Source organism: Panthera leo, chromosome C1 (assembly GCF_018350215.1).
Source record: "Panthera leo isolate Ple1 chromosome C1, P.leo_Ple1_pat1.1, whole genome shotgun sequence".
In the NCBI taxonomy this organism is placed as follows: Eukaryota; Metazoa; Chordata; class Mammalia; order Carnivora; family Felidae; genus Panthera; species Panthera leo.
Window position 1 is genome coordinate 14,078,610 of NC_056686.1, and position 18,957 is coordinate 14,097,566.

General features: G+C 49.2%; 1 protein-coding gene and 1 long non-coding RNA gene across 2 annotated transcripts in view; one reads left to right on the plus strand and one right to left on the minus strand.

The window, feature by feature from the left end:
- CAPZB (capping actin protein of muscle Z-line subunit beta) overlaps nt 1-1,145 on the minus strand; it is a 134,584-nt gene extending 133,439 nt beyond the window's left edge. Inside the window, exon 1 of the mRNA XM_042951042.1 lies at nt 1,011-1,145. Within this exon, the coding sequence (XP_042806976.1) occupies nt 1,011-1,013 (3 nt within the window). The 5' untranslated portion in view covers nt 1,014-1,145. The remainder of the gene's footprint in view (nt 1-1,010) is intronic.
- LOC122226979 lies at nt 111-11,668 on the plus strand. Its single transcript, XR_006205835.1, has 3 exons — nt 111-198; nt 9,495-9,722; nt 11,548-11,668. It is a non-coding gene; the product is annotated as an uncharacterized LOC122226979 (long non-coding RNA).
- Nucleotides 11,669-18,957: the final 7,289 nt, after the last annotated feature.

Genomic DNA, 18,957 nt, shown 5'->3' on the forward strand with positions numbered 1-18,957 from the left:
CGGCCGCGGAAGGGGCCCCGCAGAGTGCGGCGCTGCCTTCCTGCCTTCCGGGCACACAGGTGCCCGCCCTTCCCTCGCTCGGTCCAGCCGGCCTCCCCAGAAGGGGGCAACCCTCCACCTGAGAAGTCACAGCCCCGGGACCACCACCCTCCCCGCGGGCTGGAGAGCTCCCGATGCTTCCCAGAGGCGGCAAAGAAGGTTCGCCCTGGGTAGAGGGGAGGGACCACCTGGGTCGGGGGCAGGGAGCAGGGCCCTGGAGAGAGGGTAAAGGCCAGGACAGAGGGGGGCTGACGGAGGCTACGCTAAAGGCGGTGAGAAGTCTGGGGAAGAGGATGGGAGGGGGGTGTTAACGTCCAGGCGGGGGCCACGGACGGAGGAGGAGAGGTCCAGACTAAGGCCAAGGAGGGAAGAGAAGGCTCAGGCTGAAGCCTTGGAGGAGCGGGGAAAGAAATCTAGGCTGGGACCACTGGAGGAGGGGTTGACGGGGGCCCAGACCGAAACCACGGAGAAGAGTCGGAGGGAGACGGAGGCCTAGCCCGGACCACAGGGAGGGGAGCCCAGCCTGGGCCACGGGAGGGAGAAACGAAGGCCTACCCTGGCCGCAGGGACGGGGAAAGAGGACCCAGCCCGGGCCGTGGGCAGGGGCAAGGGGGACCACGCCTGGGTCACCGGAGGGGGTGCCTGGCCTGGACCACGGGTCCAGGAGGGTCTAACCTGGGCTGCGGGGGAGACTAGCCTGACCGAGAGGCGGAGAGTGGGACTCCAGCTTGAGCCAAGGGCGGGGGCTGGGAGAGGGAGGCAGGGTTGCTGCCCAGCCCCGCCGCCCGGGCCGGCGGCCCCCTCCCGAGCCGGCAGCGATGGTGTCTACCTGGGTCCCAGACCCCGCCCCTCCCCCACCCGGGGGACCCACCCTTCTCGGGCCGGGGGGTTGGGGGAGGACGGCGGAGGCAGGGGGACACGAGCTCCGGCGGGGCCCCCGGGCCTGGGAGAGGGTGACGTCGGGCCTTTACCATGGTGGCGGCGGCGGCGGCGGTCCCGGTCCCGGCGTCTGTGGCTCTCCCCCCCGCAGCAGGGCCCGGCGCTTCCACTTCCCCGGGTGCCCAGGAGTGAACATCCGGGTCAGCGGCCCCCTCCCCCCGCGCCGGGCCGCCGCCACCTTCCTTCCCCGCCCCGGCCGGGCCCGGGCCCGCCCCCACGCAGCCGGCTCTCGGCCAATGAGCGCGCAGGGCCGCGGCGATCGCCAAGTATGGAGCGCGGCGCGGGGGGGAGGAGCGCCGAAGGGGGAAGTGAGGGGCGGGGCCTGCGAGCGGGGCGGAGCTGGGCGCGGCGGCTGGCGAGGTGGGCGGGTCCGTCAGAGGCGCGGGGACCCGGCCGGGGGGCCGGCAGGGGGTTTCCGCCCGCACCCACGCCCTAAGTCGCACCCGGTGGCTACCGAGGCGGGGGTGGCGGAGCGACAGTGCGCTCGGGCCTCCGGGGCGGGGACGAGGAGGGCCCTGGGACTGGGAGGGGTCAGGCCCTGCCCTCCCCTCCCGGTGCACCCGCTGTCTCCCGCGCGGACCCGGAACTGGTGTTGCGGCGGGCCGGTCGGTCCCGGGGAGAGCGTCCGAGCGATCCCGAGGTGTGATCGCAGCGCCGCCACTTGCTGCGTGGGGACCTGGATCAAGTCGCTGCACCTGAGCCGAATCCCCCAAAAAAAAAAAGAGAAAAAAAAAAAGGAGCCCTAGGCCACGCCATTCATTGGGCGCCCACTGTATACCAGGCCCTGTTGGGGGCACCGAAAGAGAGTTGCACTCGACGTGAAGATGCCCTCAGAGCTACCTGCCGCAGGTAGCTGTGAGGACCCCGCAGGTAGAGATTAGAAAACTGGACTCAGGAAATGTTAGGCGTTTACGAGTGTTTTTAAATGTGCTACAGAGAACCAGCCCAGTCGCCCAGTGGGGCTGCCTCACTCCACAGAGTGACTCAGAAAGTTTTTTTATTTCCTTTTCCTTTTTCCTCTCTCACTCGCTCCATTCAACAACTATCTGTTGAGCTTGGTCTAGAAAGCAGAACTAGGATTCTGGCCGTGCTGATAATACCTGCCCTCCCTGGCTTGCTCACTCTATTTTGTGAGAATCAAATCAGGTCAGCTGCGACAGGATTGTAACTGGTTAGTGTTGCACAAATGGCGGGAATTGTTACCACAGGTCAGGCCATGTCCTAGGCCCCCATCCTCAGGGAGCTCAGAGTCAAAAGCTGCCACTGGCATAAAAAATCAATACAAGTAAGTGATTAAGGCCTGTGTTACGGGAATTCAAAGAGAGTGGGACTTAAGAATTTTTTCAGTTGGTAAGCATTTATTGAGCACCTACTGTATACTGAGCACTGTTCTAGGCTCTAAGGACAGAGTAATGAATTTGACAGTCCCAGTCCATGACGTGACAGAGGTGGACCCTTGGAGGAAAGACAATCACCTGGTAAGTAAACATCGTGTCAGGTGGTGATTAGAGGTGGAGAACACTCAGGGCGAGGGAATAGGCAGGCAGATTAGCCAAGGGGGGCAAGGGGAGGGCTAATTTAGAAAGTAACATTTGATCACAGGGAGGCACAAGAACCAGATAAGGCACAGACCCAAAGGGGACAGTCTCTGGTGTGTTCATGGACCAAGGAGGCCCATGGACTGGGCAGCCCAGTTTAACTAGGGGGAGAGCCCTGGAAGCTGAGGTCGGAGGGACACCAAGCAGTGACAGGACCAGGCCTAGGCTTGAGCAGGATCAGGAGGTTGCTGTATTCTGAATGGACTGTAGGGGGCTAGGGCCAGTAGAAAGCTATTTAAGGCATGTTTTATTTAAACACTTAAATGGGGTTTCCTACACGATGAACACCGTTAAGCACTTTACAAATAATAATTCACTTCATCCTCAAAACAGAGGCCCGAAGAGGTAAACTGAAAGTCACACAGCAGAGAGATGAAGGTGCCTACTACCCTGGGGACACAGTGGATGCAGCAAGGGAAGACCCCTTTCTGGATGTTTGCTGATGGCCTGGCAGTGGGCACAGGAAGAAGAAAGGAGTCAGGAATGATGCTAAGATTTTTAGCTTGATCAACACTGGAAGGATTAGCCATTTATTGATCTGTGGAAGATGAGAGGAGGAGCAGGCGTTTGTTTTGATTTGGGGTGGTTATTTTTTTCTTTTTTGTGGGGGGAGGATAAGAGTCAGTTTGGGACAAGTTATGTCTGAGATGCCCGTTGGAGCTCTGAATGCAAATGTCAAGTGATTGGATGTAGAAGTCTGGAGTTGGGGAAGAAGTTAGAGTTGGTATGAGAACTATTAGCTAAGAAATGATATTTTTAGGTACTGAAGGGCCCAAGACATCCAGGTGAGTTCGGTTAGGAGGTGAATGTAGAGGAGAAGAGGTCAAGAAGATAAAGAGGAACCGGCAAGGAGACTGAGAAGGAGTGACCTGGGAGGGTAGCAAGAGGACGAAGAGAAGGTGATGTCCTTTTTTTTTTTTTTTTTTTTAATTTTTATTCTTGAGAGAGACAGGGTGTGAGTGGAGGAGGGGCAGAGAGAGAGGGGGAGACACACAATCCAAAGCAGGCTCCAGGCTCTGAACTGTCAGCACAGAGCTGGATGCGGGGCTCGAACTCACGAGCCACGAGCTCATCAGCTGAGCTGAAGTCAGACGCTGAACCGACTGAGCCACCCAGGCACCCCAGGTGGTGTCCCTTCTTAAAGGCAGGGGATAAGAGTATGAGGGAAAGGTTTATGATAGAATAACACTTGAACTGTTTACTTGAAAAAAATAAGACTGACAGGGAACCTTGCTGTTCCGAATGCATTACCTGTATTTTCTCATTTAATCCTCATACAACCCTGTGAGGTCAGTGCCTATTATTCCCATTTCACAGATGAGGGAGCTAAGGCACACAGAGGTTGAGTAACTTGGTCCAGATCACATAGCTAATGAGTTCAAAGCCAGGCAGTCTGGGACCAGAGCCCACATCCGTAACCCTAAGTCTGATCCTGTTGCTTCGCTGCTCGCAAAGTTAAGTCACATCTGGGGCACCTGGGTGGCTCAGTCAGTTGAGCATCCGACTTCCGCTCGGGTCATGATCTCGCGGTTTCTGAGTTCGCGCCCTGCATCGGGCTCTGTGCTGTCAGCACGGAGCCTGCTTTGGATCCTTTGTTCCCCTCTCTCTGCCCCTCCCCTGCGTGATCTCTCTCTCTCTCTCAAAAATAAATTAACACGGGCGCCTGGGTGGCTCCGTTGGTTAAGCGCCCGACTCCGGCTCAGGTCATGATCTCACGGTTCATGAATTCGGGCCCGTGTCGGGCTCTGTGCTGACGGCTCAGAGCCTGGAGCCTGCTTGGGATTCTGTGTCTCTCCATCTCTCGGCCCCTCCCCTGCTCATGCTCTGTGTCTCTCTGTCTCTAATAAATAAACGTTAGGGGAAAAAATTAAAAAAAAAAAGGTCACATCAGACAAGAGGCTCGGGGGACAGCCCCCTCGGTCTCTCTCATGCAGCTCTGTTTTCGCTTCTTTGGATACATCTGCTACATTCTTTACGGTCCTGCACCCTCAGCTTGCTTATACCACTATTCCCTCAACATTTCAGCCTGCTTGGGGTCTATCCTGGTGGTCTTTGTTCCTCCTTCATTCGCTGCATCAGCTTGCTCTATTACCTGGCAAAGTATTTTTCTGTTTCATAGTTCAAATCCCGACAGAATCCAATGGCCCCATCTCATGTCTTAATGATGGCAGCTTGTTGGATAGATCCCCGGCTGATCCCAGATTGAGCCCCCACACGTTGGATCCTACCCCTGACTCGTCAACCACTGCCATGACCATGGGGCCATGGGCATTAAGCATGGCAGCCTGCCAGGGGCTGCGGGTTAGCAGCAACAAACACCATAAATATTTTTAGTACTCTTTCTCCTCCCCTCCTCTTTCAAAAACCCAACCCCCCTTGAAGTTCATGCTGTCATATTTTCCAGCGGCCACCTCTCCTTTTTTTGCCCTCATGAACTAACCTCCTCTCCTCTTGTACCTTTCTTTATGACTTCAGCATCCATAAGCATAATCCATCAGAAATCTTACTGACTCCTCAAGGATTTCTTCCTTACCAATGAGTTTTTCCTTCCCTCTGCCTTAAGTACCCACTCCCGCGGTCTTACCTTGAACCTGCTCCCGCCCATAATTGCAGTCTCACAACACACAATTGCAAATATCTCATATCCGACTTTAACCTCATTACTATAGTATCACATGCAAGCATTATTTCAACCTCATCAAGCCCTGCAAACCTTCGACCCTGCCAGGTCTTTGCATTTATCTTCCCGTTCACGCTCACCTCCCTCCTCACCCAGCTTAGTAATGAACACTACACTCACTTCCTTGCAAAAACCAGTAAGCCCTTGCCCCTCTCTTTTCTTCTAACTGGCACCAACCTTGTTAAGCCTGGCTATTCCCCAACACTCTGCCTGCCTCGGAACGTCTGAATGTTGCTGGCAAATTGAAAGTGACTGGTGTCACTCCAGATTGATGTCCACAAATTTCAAATGAGCCCTCAATCCTGGCTAGCAGGATTGCTACCTCTCTGCCATATTCTGTTCCCCTTGCTACTCTGCGAGGATGATCTATCAGCCTTGACCCTCGGTCCCCTTTTCATCCTTCACTCTAAGCGACGGGCTTGCCTCATACTTCACAGACATAACGGTATGAATCAGAACCTTCTGGTCTACCAACAACTCTGCACCTTACCCACGTTCTCTGCCTTCTGGCTTTTGAATGAAGGGTTTGTGCACCCATCGAAGCTGACATCTCCACTCCTACCCTGGATTCCTCTTTCCTTAATCCTCAGTTTCTCCCTCCATACTGGATCATTCCCACCTGCACAAAATAACATGCCCTAATATCTCGTATCCTAAGAAGTTTGAACAACACAAATCTTGATCCCACATCTCCTTATAGCCACCTCCCCATTTGTTTGCTCCCCTTCACCCCAGCACCTTGTGAGTTCTCTGCAATTGCTGTTCCCACATCAACTCCAATTTCTCAGATCAGTCTGGGGTTAGCTTCTGCCTCCACCCGTCGGCCTGGAAACCATGTCGTAGAAGCCAGTGGTCGCTTCGGGGTCTCATCTTACAGCTGACCTCATGGTGTTTGCTGCATCGGTCACTCTCCTTGATGCACCTCTCTCGGTGCTCTGGCTTCCTCTGAGTTCCTTTTGATACCTCCTTGTCTGTATCTACATACTCTTTTGGTTGCTCTGGGTGTTCAGTATCTAGAACATAACAGGTGTTCAATGGAGGTCTATGAAGTGAGATAGTAGTATCCACATCATAGGAGTGATTCTTGCGTGAATGAGTGGACCAAGATCGACCAATAAAGTATGGCTACTTTTTTTTTTAATTCTGTTTTTAATGTTTCTTTACTTTTTGAGACACAGAGCACAAGCCCGGGAGGGGCAGAGAGAGAAGGAGACACAATGTGAAGCAGGCTCTAGGCTCCGAGCTGTCAGCACAGAGCCAGACACGGGGCCCGAACCCACAAACCGCAAGATCGTGACCCGAGCCGAAGTCGGCTGCTTAACTAACTGAGCCACCCAGGTGTCCCAAAGTATGGCTACTTTTAAATGAGTGCTTACTACATGCTACACTCTTCCCATGCATTACCACCCTAATTCCTCCTAACAATCCTTTGAGCTAGGAACTTCTATTTTGACCATTTTATGAAAAATGAAGCTGAGCCTTAGAGATGGCTTGCATAGGGGCGCCTGGGTGGCTCAGTCAGTTAAATATCCAGCTTTGACTCAGGTCATGCTCTCACAGTTCCTGAGTTTGAGCCCCTGCGTTGGGCTCTGTGCTGACAGCTCAGAGCCTGGAGCCGCTTCAGATTCTGCCTCTCTCTGCACCCCCCTGCTTGTGCTCTCTCTCTCTCCCAAGAATAAATAAAAACTTTTTAAAAAATCACTTTTTTTAAAGAAATGACTTGCCTAAGGTCACACAGACAACGCATGGACGAATCTGTTGTGACTCTTTCTGACTCAGCGTCTGTCCCGAGCATCACTAAATTGAGATCATGTGTAATAAAGTGTTTTGTCAGTGCCAAAAGTTGATGCTACAACACATAGCACATAGCAAGGCAATTTACACATAGTAGGGGCCCATAAGTGTTTGCTGAGTGGAGGCAGGGTGGGAGGAAACCCCCGAGCCAAATTGTACTGTCAGCCGAGGAAAGAAAAAGCCATCTCGAGGACCTCAGAGAAACAGCCTTCCACAGCACGTCGAATCTTTTGCAATGCTTATCAGCCAATACAGGACACAGTAGAGCAGGCATTACCCAGAAGCTTGCCCAACGTGGCTTCTCCTTTTCGTTAAGTCCCCACAGCTGGAAATAGTGGGTTAATAAAGGCACACCATCTCAGGGGACGGGGGCTTGCTTAGCTCCTAAATCCCCTTTGATTTAACAGGCCTGCTTTCTGAATTGGGGATCTTCTTGGATTACTAACAGTGGTTTTAGATGTTTTACTGTGTCTTTGGAGATACAAGAGAACACTAGGATTAGCCAGCTTTTAACCTCTCTCTATACTGAATTCTATAGGCAAGGGGTTTCAATCACATTCCTTGAACATTCTAATTCCATATACTATAGTTTCAATGGGATTTAGGGGTCTTGTTACCAAAGTATCAGAAGGAAGGAACACCACCTGGTAATGTCATCTTCCCCATCGTTCAGCTGGTTCAGAGGTCACTTCTGGGGCATCCTCTCTTTTCTACGACTCAAGCCTTTCTCATGCTCAGACCTTTAGTTTGGGGAGAATTGAGGCCACCCCCAGCTCCAGAGGAGAGGATCCTGATTGCCTGAAGACAAAGTATGGCCTTGGCCATAGTAATGGGTTTGGGAATGGACCATTAACCTAAGTTGGGCCACAGCACTTTCTGCAGAATGCTAATCAAAATAAACTCTGCGTGAAGGGAGTTGGTCCATCAAGTAAGTCTGGGAAATGCTATAAACGATATTCCCTCTTGGGGATTCTCTGCTCACAGGAACCTTACACTTCAATTATGATGTCTCTTCCCAGACTGTTCAACTACTCCCTCTCAACTAGATGATTGCTATGCTTTTAAGCATCCCTAAGTACTTTCCATCTCACGTTTAAAAAGAAAAAAAAGGTCTACCCCTACACCAGCCTACCGCCTATCTCCCGTCTTCCACAGCTACAGAATTGTCAGGCTGTCCTCTGACTTCCTAACTTCCCATCCTATGCCATCACTCCTCCATACAAAAGACCCCAAGGTTGCCCATACATCCATGTCAAAAACACATGGGCTTTGCTCAATCCTCACCTCCTTCGACTCTGGTAGCATTTGACACCATTGGGCACTTTCTCCTTGAAGCACCTTCTCCCATTGGCTTCCATGACACCGTGTGACTCTCCCGGTCTTAATCCTACCTCCATGACTGCTCCTTCTCTGTGTTCTTTGCACACTGTGTCTCTCCTACACAACCATTAAACGATGGGGTCCCTTGTGGCTCAATCGTAGGCTCTTCTCTTAAATTGTGCCCTCTCCTTAGACCATCTCAACCACGCCCCTAGCTTCGGTGACCAGCTGGCTTCAGTCATGAGCCCACCCCTGAAGCTGGCAGGAATGGGGATGTGATCATGGGCGGGGCGTTTCCCTGGTGATGGGAGGAAATTGGAGTACTGTGACCAAAAGGAGAAAGGGATGCTGGAGAATAGAAAACAAAACAAAACAAAACAAAACAAAACAAAACCAAAAAGATGGCTATTACAGCCATGCATTCTGGGTAAACTCATGCAAAGCAATGAAACAGGCACCTTTTGGGTCTCAGAAATTTGTATCATAGAACCCCTACGCAGGACTGAGTACCGGCAAAACAACAGCCTGATTTCCTCGGAAGACGGGACACTGTGTGGTTAGAAGAGGAGCCTTGGCTAGACAGCTTAGATCAACTTTTTCCACCCCTTAGCATCTTGAAAGAACACGTGGCAAGCAACAGGGAAGTAAACAGGCCACCTGCAATCCACTTCTTTTTAATATATCCCCAAAGTCAGTGCCAAGAGGACCTCTCAGTCCGAGGTTAGACACCATCATCTCAGGGCTTTTGTTTTTGCTCTCCTAGGGGGTACCTGGAGAGCTCACAGCTGCCTTCTGCTAGACCAGAACTGTGTGTATCCTGACCATCTGTGGGGTCTTGCTCAGAGTTACAGAAAGGCCTCTCACATGTGGGCCAGCTGTTGGAGTTTTTACACGCATACTTGGGAGAATTCGTGTTTGGTTTATTAAGCTGGCCAGCCAGCCACCCACCAGGCTTGGGATGGGCCTCTACAAGGCGTCTGAGGCTGCCCCTGCCTCCGCCATGTAGTTTTTTTTCTGACAGTCCCCCCAGAAGCTGAGTTTGGGAACCCTCCTGTTCTGGGTTCTCCCGGAAACCCTGTGTTTTGCACACCTTTTCACTTGCAATTTGTCCCCTCTGCTTTCAGGGCTCCTTGAGACAGAAACTCCCAAGTCCTCTCATTAATAATTAGCATAGTACCTGGGATATGGTGCTCTGTGAATGAAGCCTGTCAAAAGATGAGCCAGAGAACCTCCAAGCACAGTCGTCCGGGATGCAAATCTCGGCTCCTCCAAAGCACGCGTCCCGCGTTCCAATCAGACATTGCAATGTTGCAAACGAAACTGGACCAGATGCAGAACGGACGTAGGAGCCGGTATGGGGGCGGGACTCAGGGACCAGTCTAGTGAAACGGCGCAATAATAAATCAGAGCAACAACCCACTGAAAATCAAATATTTAAAAATGCCATTTATGAGGGGCGCCTGGGTGGCGCAGTCGGTTAAGCGTCCGACTTCGGCTCAGGTCACGATCTAGCGGTCCGTGTGTTCAAGCCCCGCGTCAGGCTCTGGGCTGACAGCTCAGAGCCTGGAGCCTGTTTCAGATTCTGTGTCTCCCTGTCTCTCTGACCCTCCCCTGTTCATGCTCTGTCTCTCTGTCTCAAGAAAATAAATAAACGTTAAAAAAAAATTTTTTTAAATACCACTTATGAGGGTGCCTGGCTGGCACAGTCAGTAGAGCATGTGACTCTTGATCTTGGGGTCATGAGTTCAAGCCCCACATTGGCTGTAGAGATTATTTAAAAATAAAATCTTTTTTAAAAAAAGCTAAAACTCAAGCTTCTGGAAGACAACATGAGTGAAAATCTTTGCAACATTGAGCAGGCAGAAGTTTCTCAGGATACAAAACACACTAGCTAGAAAAAAAAAAAAAAACCCTGATAAATTGGACTTGATTTTTTTTAAAGTTTTTATTGTTTATTTATTTTTGAGAGAGAGAGAGAGAGAGAGAGACAGTGTGAGCAGGGGTGGGAAGGAGGCACAGAGAGAGGGAGACACAGAGTCCAAAGCAGCTCCAGGATCTGAGCTGTCAACACAGAGCCCAATGCGGGGCTCAGACCCACAAGTTATGAGATCATGACTCAAGGCGAAGTTGGAAGCTTAAGCGACTGAGCCACCCAGGCGCCCCAAATTGGACTTGATTAAAATAAAACAATCCTGCTTTTCCAAAGATACCATTGAAGAAAAGGCTTTCAGAACCATGTAAAGCATTGTTTAACTTTACACAGGACTTAAAATCCTTTTGAAAGAAAATGGCATTCTCTTCACTACATGAGCTCCAATTCTTCCAAATAAATAAACATAAATATTAGCTTTATTTTTTAGTCAAGGGAACCAATGGAGTGCATAGCATAAGAGGTCCTTTGTTGAGATTGTTAACTCCCAGGACCAGGCTAGACCCAACGACCTATTTATTGAAGGCAATTGATGTCATTATAGTCAGAAAGACTCCAGATTCTGGCCGAAAAGGAAAGCAGAGGTCAAAGGCAGAGAAGTGACTGCAAATATCTGGTCCAGCAGGTAAAGTGACTGTACATAGGGAAAACGAATCACCAAGTCTGAAGGTAGGCAGGTGGGGGACGGCATGCAAAGGAGAAAAGCAGAGGGCATGATGGGTCAGGTTGATTCAGCACAGAGGCCCAGAGTGATGACGGTACGGATGGAGCTCATTTCTAACCCTCACTGGTGCTCACTGGTTTGACAGCTTGAAACAGCCAGGCAGGAACAGACATACTTGATTTTAGATCCTATGAGGTCTGACCCCATGTAAAACCTATACGTATCAAGAAAACTCCAATTGCCAGACTTCTCTGTTAGGCACCACTCCCCGGACAACTGCCATTGTAGTTCTGTTGGCTTCATCTGGATGACTTTTCATTCTTTGCTCCACACTAGCTGTGATTGCTGTAGGTACGTAGCACAGGCAGGTCACCTGTTCCACTTCCTCTTCCCGGATGCAAACATCGTCTGTATTTCCCAGCCTCCTTTGAGGTAGGCTGTGGTCATGAAACTGGTTTCATCCAATGGAATGTGGGAGGAAGTAACATGAGCCACCTCCAGGCATGGCCACAAAAGGCCACTTGTAACCTGCCCCATTCTCTCTCTCTCTCTCTCTCTCTCTCTCTCTCTCTCTCGTCATCAGCCAGCCGAATGCAGAGGAAGCAAGAGAAGACTCCACGGTGGAAGAAGCCTGAATCCCCTCCCAGGACAGTTCACAGTCCCAGTGTCTCAGGGAAAAAATAAACCCGTATGGTCGTAAGTCACTGAGAACTGGAGGTTGTTTGTTTCGGCAGCTAGCGTTATCCTGACCAGCACAAGTCTCAAGAGCTCCCCCATGATAGCTTCCAATCTAGCAGGTAATGTTTGGGGCCACCAATTTAAGCAGGATTTCCATACCAGTGTGAAGTTTCCATAGGTATCTCAAGATAGAGTTGGTGAGATGAGACAAAGGTCACACAGCTACATGGATGGTGAGCCGGGGTTTGAACGGAGGTCTGTCTGACCCCAAACCTATGCTTTTCACATTGTTCCACATTACCCAAAAACAAAGAGGTGTTTAGATGTTTCGAGTGATGATCATCACGAGGATAGGCTGTAGGGCTCTGCGTAATTTACTCTCTGGCACATTTGTGCTATGTATTTTTTTTTAAGTTTATTTATTTGAGAGAGAGAGAGAGACGGAGAGAGAGCGCTCGAGCAGGGGAGGGGCAGAGAGAGGGAGAGAGAGAGAATCCCAAGCGGAATCTGCTCTGTCAGTGCAGAGCCCAGCACAGGGTTCGATCCCATGATCCTGGGATCATGACTTGAACCGAAATCAAGAATTGGACATTTAACCAACTGAGACACCCAGGTGCCCCATCTGTGCTCTGTGTTACTATAGAGCCTCCACCGCTTCCCCACAAGCCAGTGAGGTTGAGTATATATGAACATTTGAATAGGTAATGGAATCCTCATTTTTATATCAACATCATCCCCAAGGGCTGAAACGTGGGTGATTAAAATTATTATCTGTTTCTCTAGCCAGCAACCCAAATGTTCACCAGTCTGGTAAGAGACTCTGGGGACCATGCCAGAAATATAGCTGTCTTCCTTCACCGTCCACTTCTTCCTTTCTGCCTCCACCATCCCGATCATAAACTGGGCTCTCTGCTGAATACGTGCATCTTCTTTCCCCCTGCAATGTTGAAAGAGCAGGCGATAAAGCCCCTATCTCCTGGTTTCCACATCTATAAAATGGGGGTGTGATACCTACCACATACAATTGTTGTGAGATTTAAATAAGCAATCAACGGGTGGCATGTAGGATGCTGTTCATGTTTATGCTAGTCATTATGCACTCCCTACCCCCCCAACAATCTCTCTCCACTGTTCCCACCAAACATCAAATGAGTCTTGGTATTTTGTGAATACATTTGCCAGTCTTATCACGGTGTCCCTGTGTTTTATGCCTAGTTATGTCAGCCTTGTATATCTGTGACCTTAAACTCCAAGTAGGCAGAAAACCCATGATTGCTAAGTATTTATGGGTCCCCTGACCAGACGATGAATTCATTGTTCCAACCACAATAGGACACCATTGAGCACTTCCTATCCCATGAGCTTTATATAAGGAGGCTCCAGGAATAAGACTCTGTTTCTGCCCAGTAGGATGATCAGAGGGAGGATTTTTTAACGTTTATTTTTGAGAGTGTGAAAGAGGAGGAGGAGCAGACAGAGGGGGCAGAGGATCTGAAGCAGGCTCTGTGCTGACGGCAGCGAGCCCGATGTGGGGTTTGAACTCACGAGCTGCTAGATCGTGGCCTGAGCCGAAGTTGGATGATTTAAAAAAGTATGGCAGCTTATTATTCTTAAAAATAGCATTTTAAGGAGCACCTTGGCTGGCTCAGTCAGCGGAGCGTGCAGGTTTTATCTTGGGGTTGTAGTTGGAGCCCCACATTGGGTGTAGAGATTACTTAAAATCATTTTAAATATTTATTTATTTATTTATTTATTTATTTATTGTTTATTTATCTTGAGAGAGAGCGTGTGTATGCATGCAGGTGCACACGTGCAGGGGAGGGGCAGAGAAAGGAAGACCGAGAATCTGTGCTGTCAGCACAGAGCATGACACGGAGCTCAGTCCCACCAACTGTGAGATCACGACATGAGCCAAAATCAAGAGGCAGATGCTCAACTGAATGAACCACCCAGGAGCTCCCCTCCAAATTTTTAAAATGGTATTTTAAGCATCTGGCTACAGAAATACCTGCTCATTTTAGAAAAATTATAGATAAAAGCATCAAAAAAAAATACTCAAGAAGCAATCACTGCTGTCTTTTTAGAACCTATCCTTTCAGGGTGCGTGGGTGGCTCAGTCGGTTAAACATCTGGCTCTTGCTGGGGCGCCCGGGTGGCTCAGTGGGTTAAGCCTCTGACTTCAGCTCAGGTCATGATCTCAGAGTTCATGGGTTCAAGCCCTGCATCGGGCGGTGTGCTGACAGCTCAGAACCTGGAGCCTGTTTCAGATTCTGTGTCTCCCTCTCTCTCTGCCCCTCCCCTGCTCATGCTCTGTCTCTCCCTGTCTCAAAAATAAATAAACATTAAACAAAAATTAAAAAAAGAAAAGAAAAACATCTGGTTCTTGGTGGCAGCTCAGGTCATGACCTCATGGTTTGTGAGTTCAAGCCCCATGTTGGGCTTCATGCATGGAGCCTGCTTGGGACTCTCTGTCCCTCCCCTGCTCACACTCTGTCAAAATAAATAAATAAACAAAACAAAACAAAAAAAGAACCTGTCCGTCTAATCTTTTTTTCTCTGTTGCACATATATAAATATTTTATAAAAATGGGATCAATTTTTATAACCTGCATTTCCCCATATTATCAATATTATATTTATTAATATTATTAATTAATAATATCAATTAATTGATATTAATTAATTAATATTATTAATATTTCACACGTTATTGAAGATTCTCCTATGGCATAATTTTTAATGGTGACTTAGTATCCATTGTATGGCTAGATCATGATTTTTTTCATCTTTTTTTTTTTTATTATTATTTTTTTTTAATGTTTGTTTATTTTTGATACAGAGAGAGACAGAGCATGAATGGGGGAGGGTCAGAGAGAGGGAGACACAGAATTTGAAACAGGCTCCAGGCTCTGAGCTGTCAGCACAGAGCTCAATGCGGGGCTCGAACTCAGACCGCGAGATCATGACCTGAGCCGAAGTCGGCCGCTTAACCGACTGAGCCACCCAGGCGCCCCTTTTCATCTTTTTTTAAAAAGCGTTTATTTTTTGAGACAGTGTCTGAGCAGGGGAGGGACAGAGAGAGGCGGGGGGACAGAGGATCCAAAGCAAGCTGTGCACTGACAGCAGCGAGCCTGATGTGGGGCTGGAACCCACGAGCCGTAAGATCATGTCCTGAGCTGAAGTCAGATGCTTAACCGACTGAGCCACCCAGGCGCCCCTAGACCACGATTTTTTTTTTTTTTTTAAAGCAACTCCCTCATGTTGTACAGTTAGGTTATTTCCAATTTTTCACCATTATTAACAATGAACATCTCTGAATGCATTCCTCTGGTCACATCCCTAATTATTTCCTCAGAGCCCACAAGTAGAAGTTAGCATCAAAGGAAGGGCACACTGTCAAGGTATTTCCTACCCGTTGCCAAGTTCTCGATTAGGAAAATCATACCAATTCGCAACCCCACCAGCAGTGTGTAAGAACGCTATCATAAAGGCTTTTGTCCAAGATGATGATTACAAAAAAAATAATCAAGAAGATAAGTGTTTGCTAAGGGCTCGCCCCACGCCAGCTGTGTTTATTTGTTGAACTCTGTAGCCATGTTCCTTGGACCAAATGCTGAAGGTCCTTCAGACTCTTTTTATTTAGTGCCTCTTTCAACACCCTGACACTTTGACCCAAGTTTTATCCGCAGGAAAGGAGATTTCTGGTAAATACGGTTTCCAGTTTGGAAACTCAGTTCAAGCACTTCCACGTCTTGTCCCAGCATGGACCACCTCTGTGATTTTAACTGCTGGGAATCAGTCAGAAGGGGCTGCTGCTGACTTGGGGCCGAGAGCGTACATGCTTATAAGAAATGAAAGAGCTGGTTTGGGGTGAAAAAGTCATGTTCCGAGGTACAAAGGAAAAACCAATAACAACCCAAGGGTTTGGAGTTTCATTTGACCTGCTCTGATAATATCACTATGGTGATGGGCCCCGTAAACAGTTGCAAAACAGCAAGATGAAAAGGAACGAGCCAGTTCCACCCAGGAGATCTGGAGTTATTTTAGGGATCAAGGCAATGTCATGTGGGGTAAATATGGAATGCAAAATCTGTTCTTTTAATAATCATCCCCTTCTTTTGTGAAGCTGAACAAAGGGCCGGCAGATCGGTCATGTGTGTCTTCAGGGCTGAGAAGGAAGCACGGCCAAAAGAATGGAAATAGTGGTTAATAACAGATGCGGGGTTGAGTCTTCTCACACCCTTGGCCTCTGGGACTCCTGCTGAGCCCGGTGTGGAGTCCAAGCGTGGAACACGGGTGATGTTGTCGGGAAGGGCCGGCCTGGTTGGAGAGGCTGGGATCGGGACCGCCGGGAACTGAACTTGGTTGTCTGCCCCTGACCTTGATTCCTGGGCCAGAGCGGGTGGAGGGAAGCATCTTCAAGGCCACAGTCGGCCTCCAGAGCATCACCATCTGCCGCGGATGACATCTGCCACTCCCATCCCCATGCTGTTCTCTTTGAACCCCTGACTCAGCGAGCCCCGTTCCAAAAAAGCAGAACTCGCTATTTTTGCACCAAGAAAAAAAAATGTCAGGCGATACACTTGCTGAACTCCTTCCTGACCCCGAAACTCTTACTCTTTACCCTTAACCCCTTGCTCTTTGCTCCCTTCTCTCTCCCCCGCCCCCCCCCCCCCACCCGGCTTCCGTTTCAGGCTGCTAAATTGCAACCTCCACCATTCTGTCTAGTGAAAACTATCGAGGGAAAGATTTTTTTCTGCAGCCACGGAGGCAGGAGCAGTTCCTGCCACACAGAAGTTTCTCCGTAAGTGCTGGCTGGTAGGAATTGAACTGAAAAGCCCATGACTACCCTAAAGTGGACGTTTCCACAAGTGTATCTGAGACAACGGCTATGTGTTCATTCATTCACCCGTTCAACAAATATCTGAGTACCCACTAGAGGCCACAGCTTCTGCTGGGGATTGGAGCGAGAGCTCGGGGCCTGTCCTTACAGAGATTACATTCTAATGTAATTAGAATCAAATCAGGTCGACCCCAATACCTCGGTGGTGACCACAATTGTCATCCTATCATAGAGCCTTCTCCGATCATTGGACATAAAATCACACTCACCCCCTGTTCCCTGTTTAATTTTTCTCCCCAGTACTTATCATCCCAGGGCATGTTATATATATACACTTTTTTGGTTTTTGGTTTATTCGTCGGCCTTCCGACGCAAAAATATATCCCCTTTGACAGTGATTTGTCTGTGGGGTTCACTGCTGAAGCCCCAGGACCATGCCTAGCACACAGCAGGTGTTCAAACAAATATGTGTCAAATCAATTTGTTCAATGAACTGATTAGTCCCCTGGAACTTTCTAGCAGAAATCTCCAGGGAAGGAGCTGAGAAGAACTCCAGAGGATCATAACAACAAATGACAACTGTCCCGGGCTCTGTGATTTCTAAAGCAGGGGGCCATATGCAGGGGTACTCGGGGGACTTCACCTCCTGATTTCCTCCTTGTAAAGTGGAAATAATAATGCCTACCTTTGGGAACTGTTGTGGCAGGTGGATAAGGTAATACACGTTAATCACCCACCCTGGGACCCCAGTACACGGTAAGTGCCCCGTGTCTGCGGAGGAAAACTAATGTTTCTTTATTATTTGAGCTTCATAATTCCGCGTGGATATTATCATTATCGCCACTTAACTGACAAAGAAAACAGAGCTCACGGAGGCTTAGTGATCTGCTCATGGCAGCTCAGGTGGGACTAAACCCCCCCCCCCCCAAAGGGGCAGAATTCCAAATGCTGTGCCTTATCTGTAAGCCCACAGCTGCCAGCTCCGGCAGGAAAGCACATCTCACAAGCGCCTCCTAATTCCTCCTCTGCCCTCACTTTGCTGGTCCTGTTTTCGGCGGCCACACCACCCATTGCTGTGAGAAGGAGGAGAGCTCTGGGAAGTAAGCCTAAGCAAGAAGGATTGTGCACTCGGTTAGGAGGTGAAGGACAAATCTCCCTCCCCCGCCCGTTCTGGGGCCTCCCGCAGTGCCTCCCTGAGTTTTCTATAGCTCCCACTTCTCCAGTGTCTTGGGGATGCTTGGCCTCCCAACATCTATGCCAGTGGGGATTCTGGTCCAATCAAGGGCAATGTGCCAAGAGACTTATCAGCATAAACAAATCTCAGGTTATGTGGGAGGCAATTTACAAATATCCAACCCAGAAAGGCAGCCATTGCTGTTCCCATTTTATGGATGAGAAAGATGAAGCCCAGACAGATGAATGATCTTGTTGGAGGTCATGTAGCTACCAAGCGAGGAAGGCTCTGGATCTAAAGCCACATCTGCCTGCCTTAGAAGCCCATGCTCCTCAGTCACACCAAAGTATGGGGTGAGCGTTAGGGAGGTAGGTGCCCGAAGATGCCTATCCCAGCATTATTTTGAAGGAAACTGGAAACAGACTAAAAAATACAAAAATAGGGGATGGTTCTATAAATTATAATGAGTGTGGCCAGTAGAATATTTTACAATTATTGAAAATGATACAAAGAATGTGATGACATAGAAAAGTCCTTATGATAAACAGAAAATGTGGGCTACAAAATATATGTCCATAGAGATTACATTAAAAAATTGTTTTTAATTTTTTATTAAAAAAATTTTTTTTTAATGTTTTTATTTATTTTTGAGACAGAGAGAGGCAGAGCATGAGCAGGGGAGGGGCAGAGAGAGAGGGAGACACAGAATCCGAAGCAGGCTCCAGCCTCTCAGCTGTCAGCACAGAGCCCGATGCGGGGCTCGAGCTCACAGACTGTGAGATCATGACCTGAGCTGAAGTCAGACGCTTAACCGACTGAGCCACCCAGGCACCCTTAAAAAAATTTTTTTAATGTTTATTTATTTTTTAGAGAGACAGAGTGCAAGCAGGGGAGGAGCAGAGAGAGTCGGAGACACAGAACCTGAAGCAGGCTCCAGGCTCTGAGCTGTCAGCACAGAGCCCAACACGGGGCTAGAACTCACTGACCATGAGATCCTGACCTGAGCCAAATTCGGACGCTTAACCGAGTGAGCTACCCAGGCGCCCCTAAAGATTACAATGTATAAACATGGGAGGGCTGAAAGGAAGCATACACACATGACCGTATGATCATCACTGTGTGGTGAGATTTGGAGGGATTCCCCCGCCCCCGAAACTAGTCTTTCTGCAATGTGATTAAATTACTTTGCAATTTACAGATTAAAAAAAAAAAAAAAAAGATCAGACACAGTTTTCAGAAGTCTTGTAGCTTTGGCACACAGAGCACAGGAACCAGCGTGCCTTGTTTTCAAGGCTAAC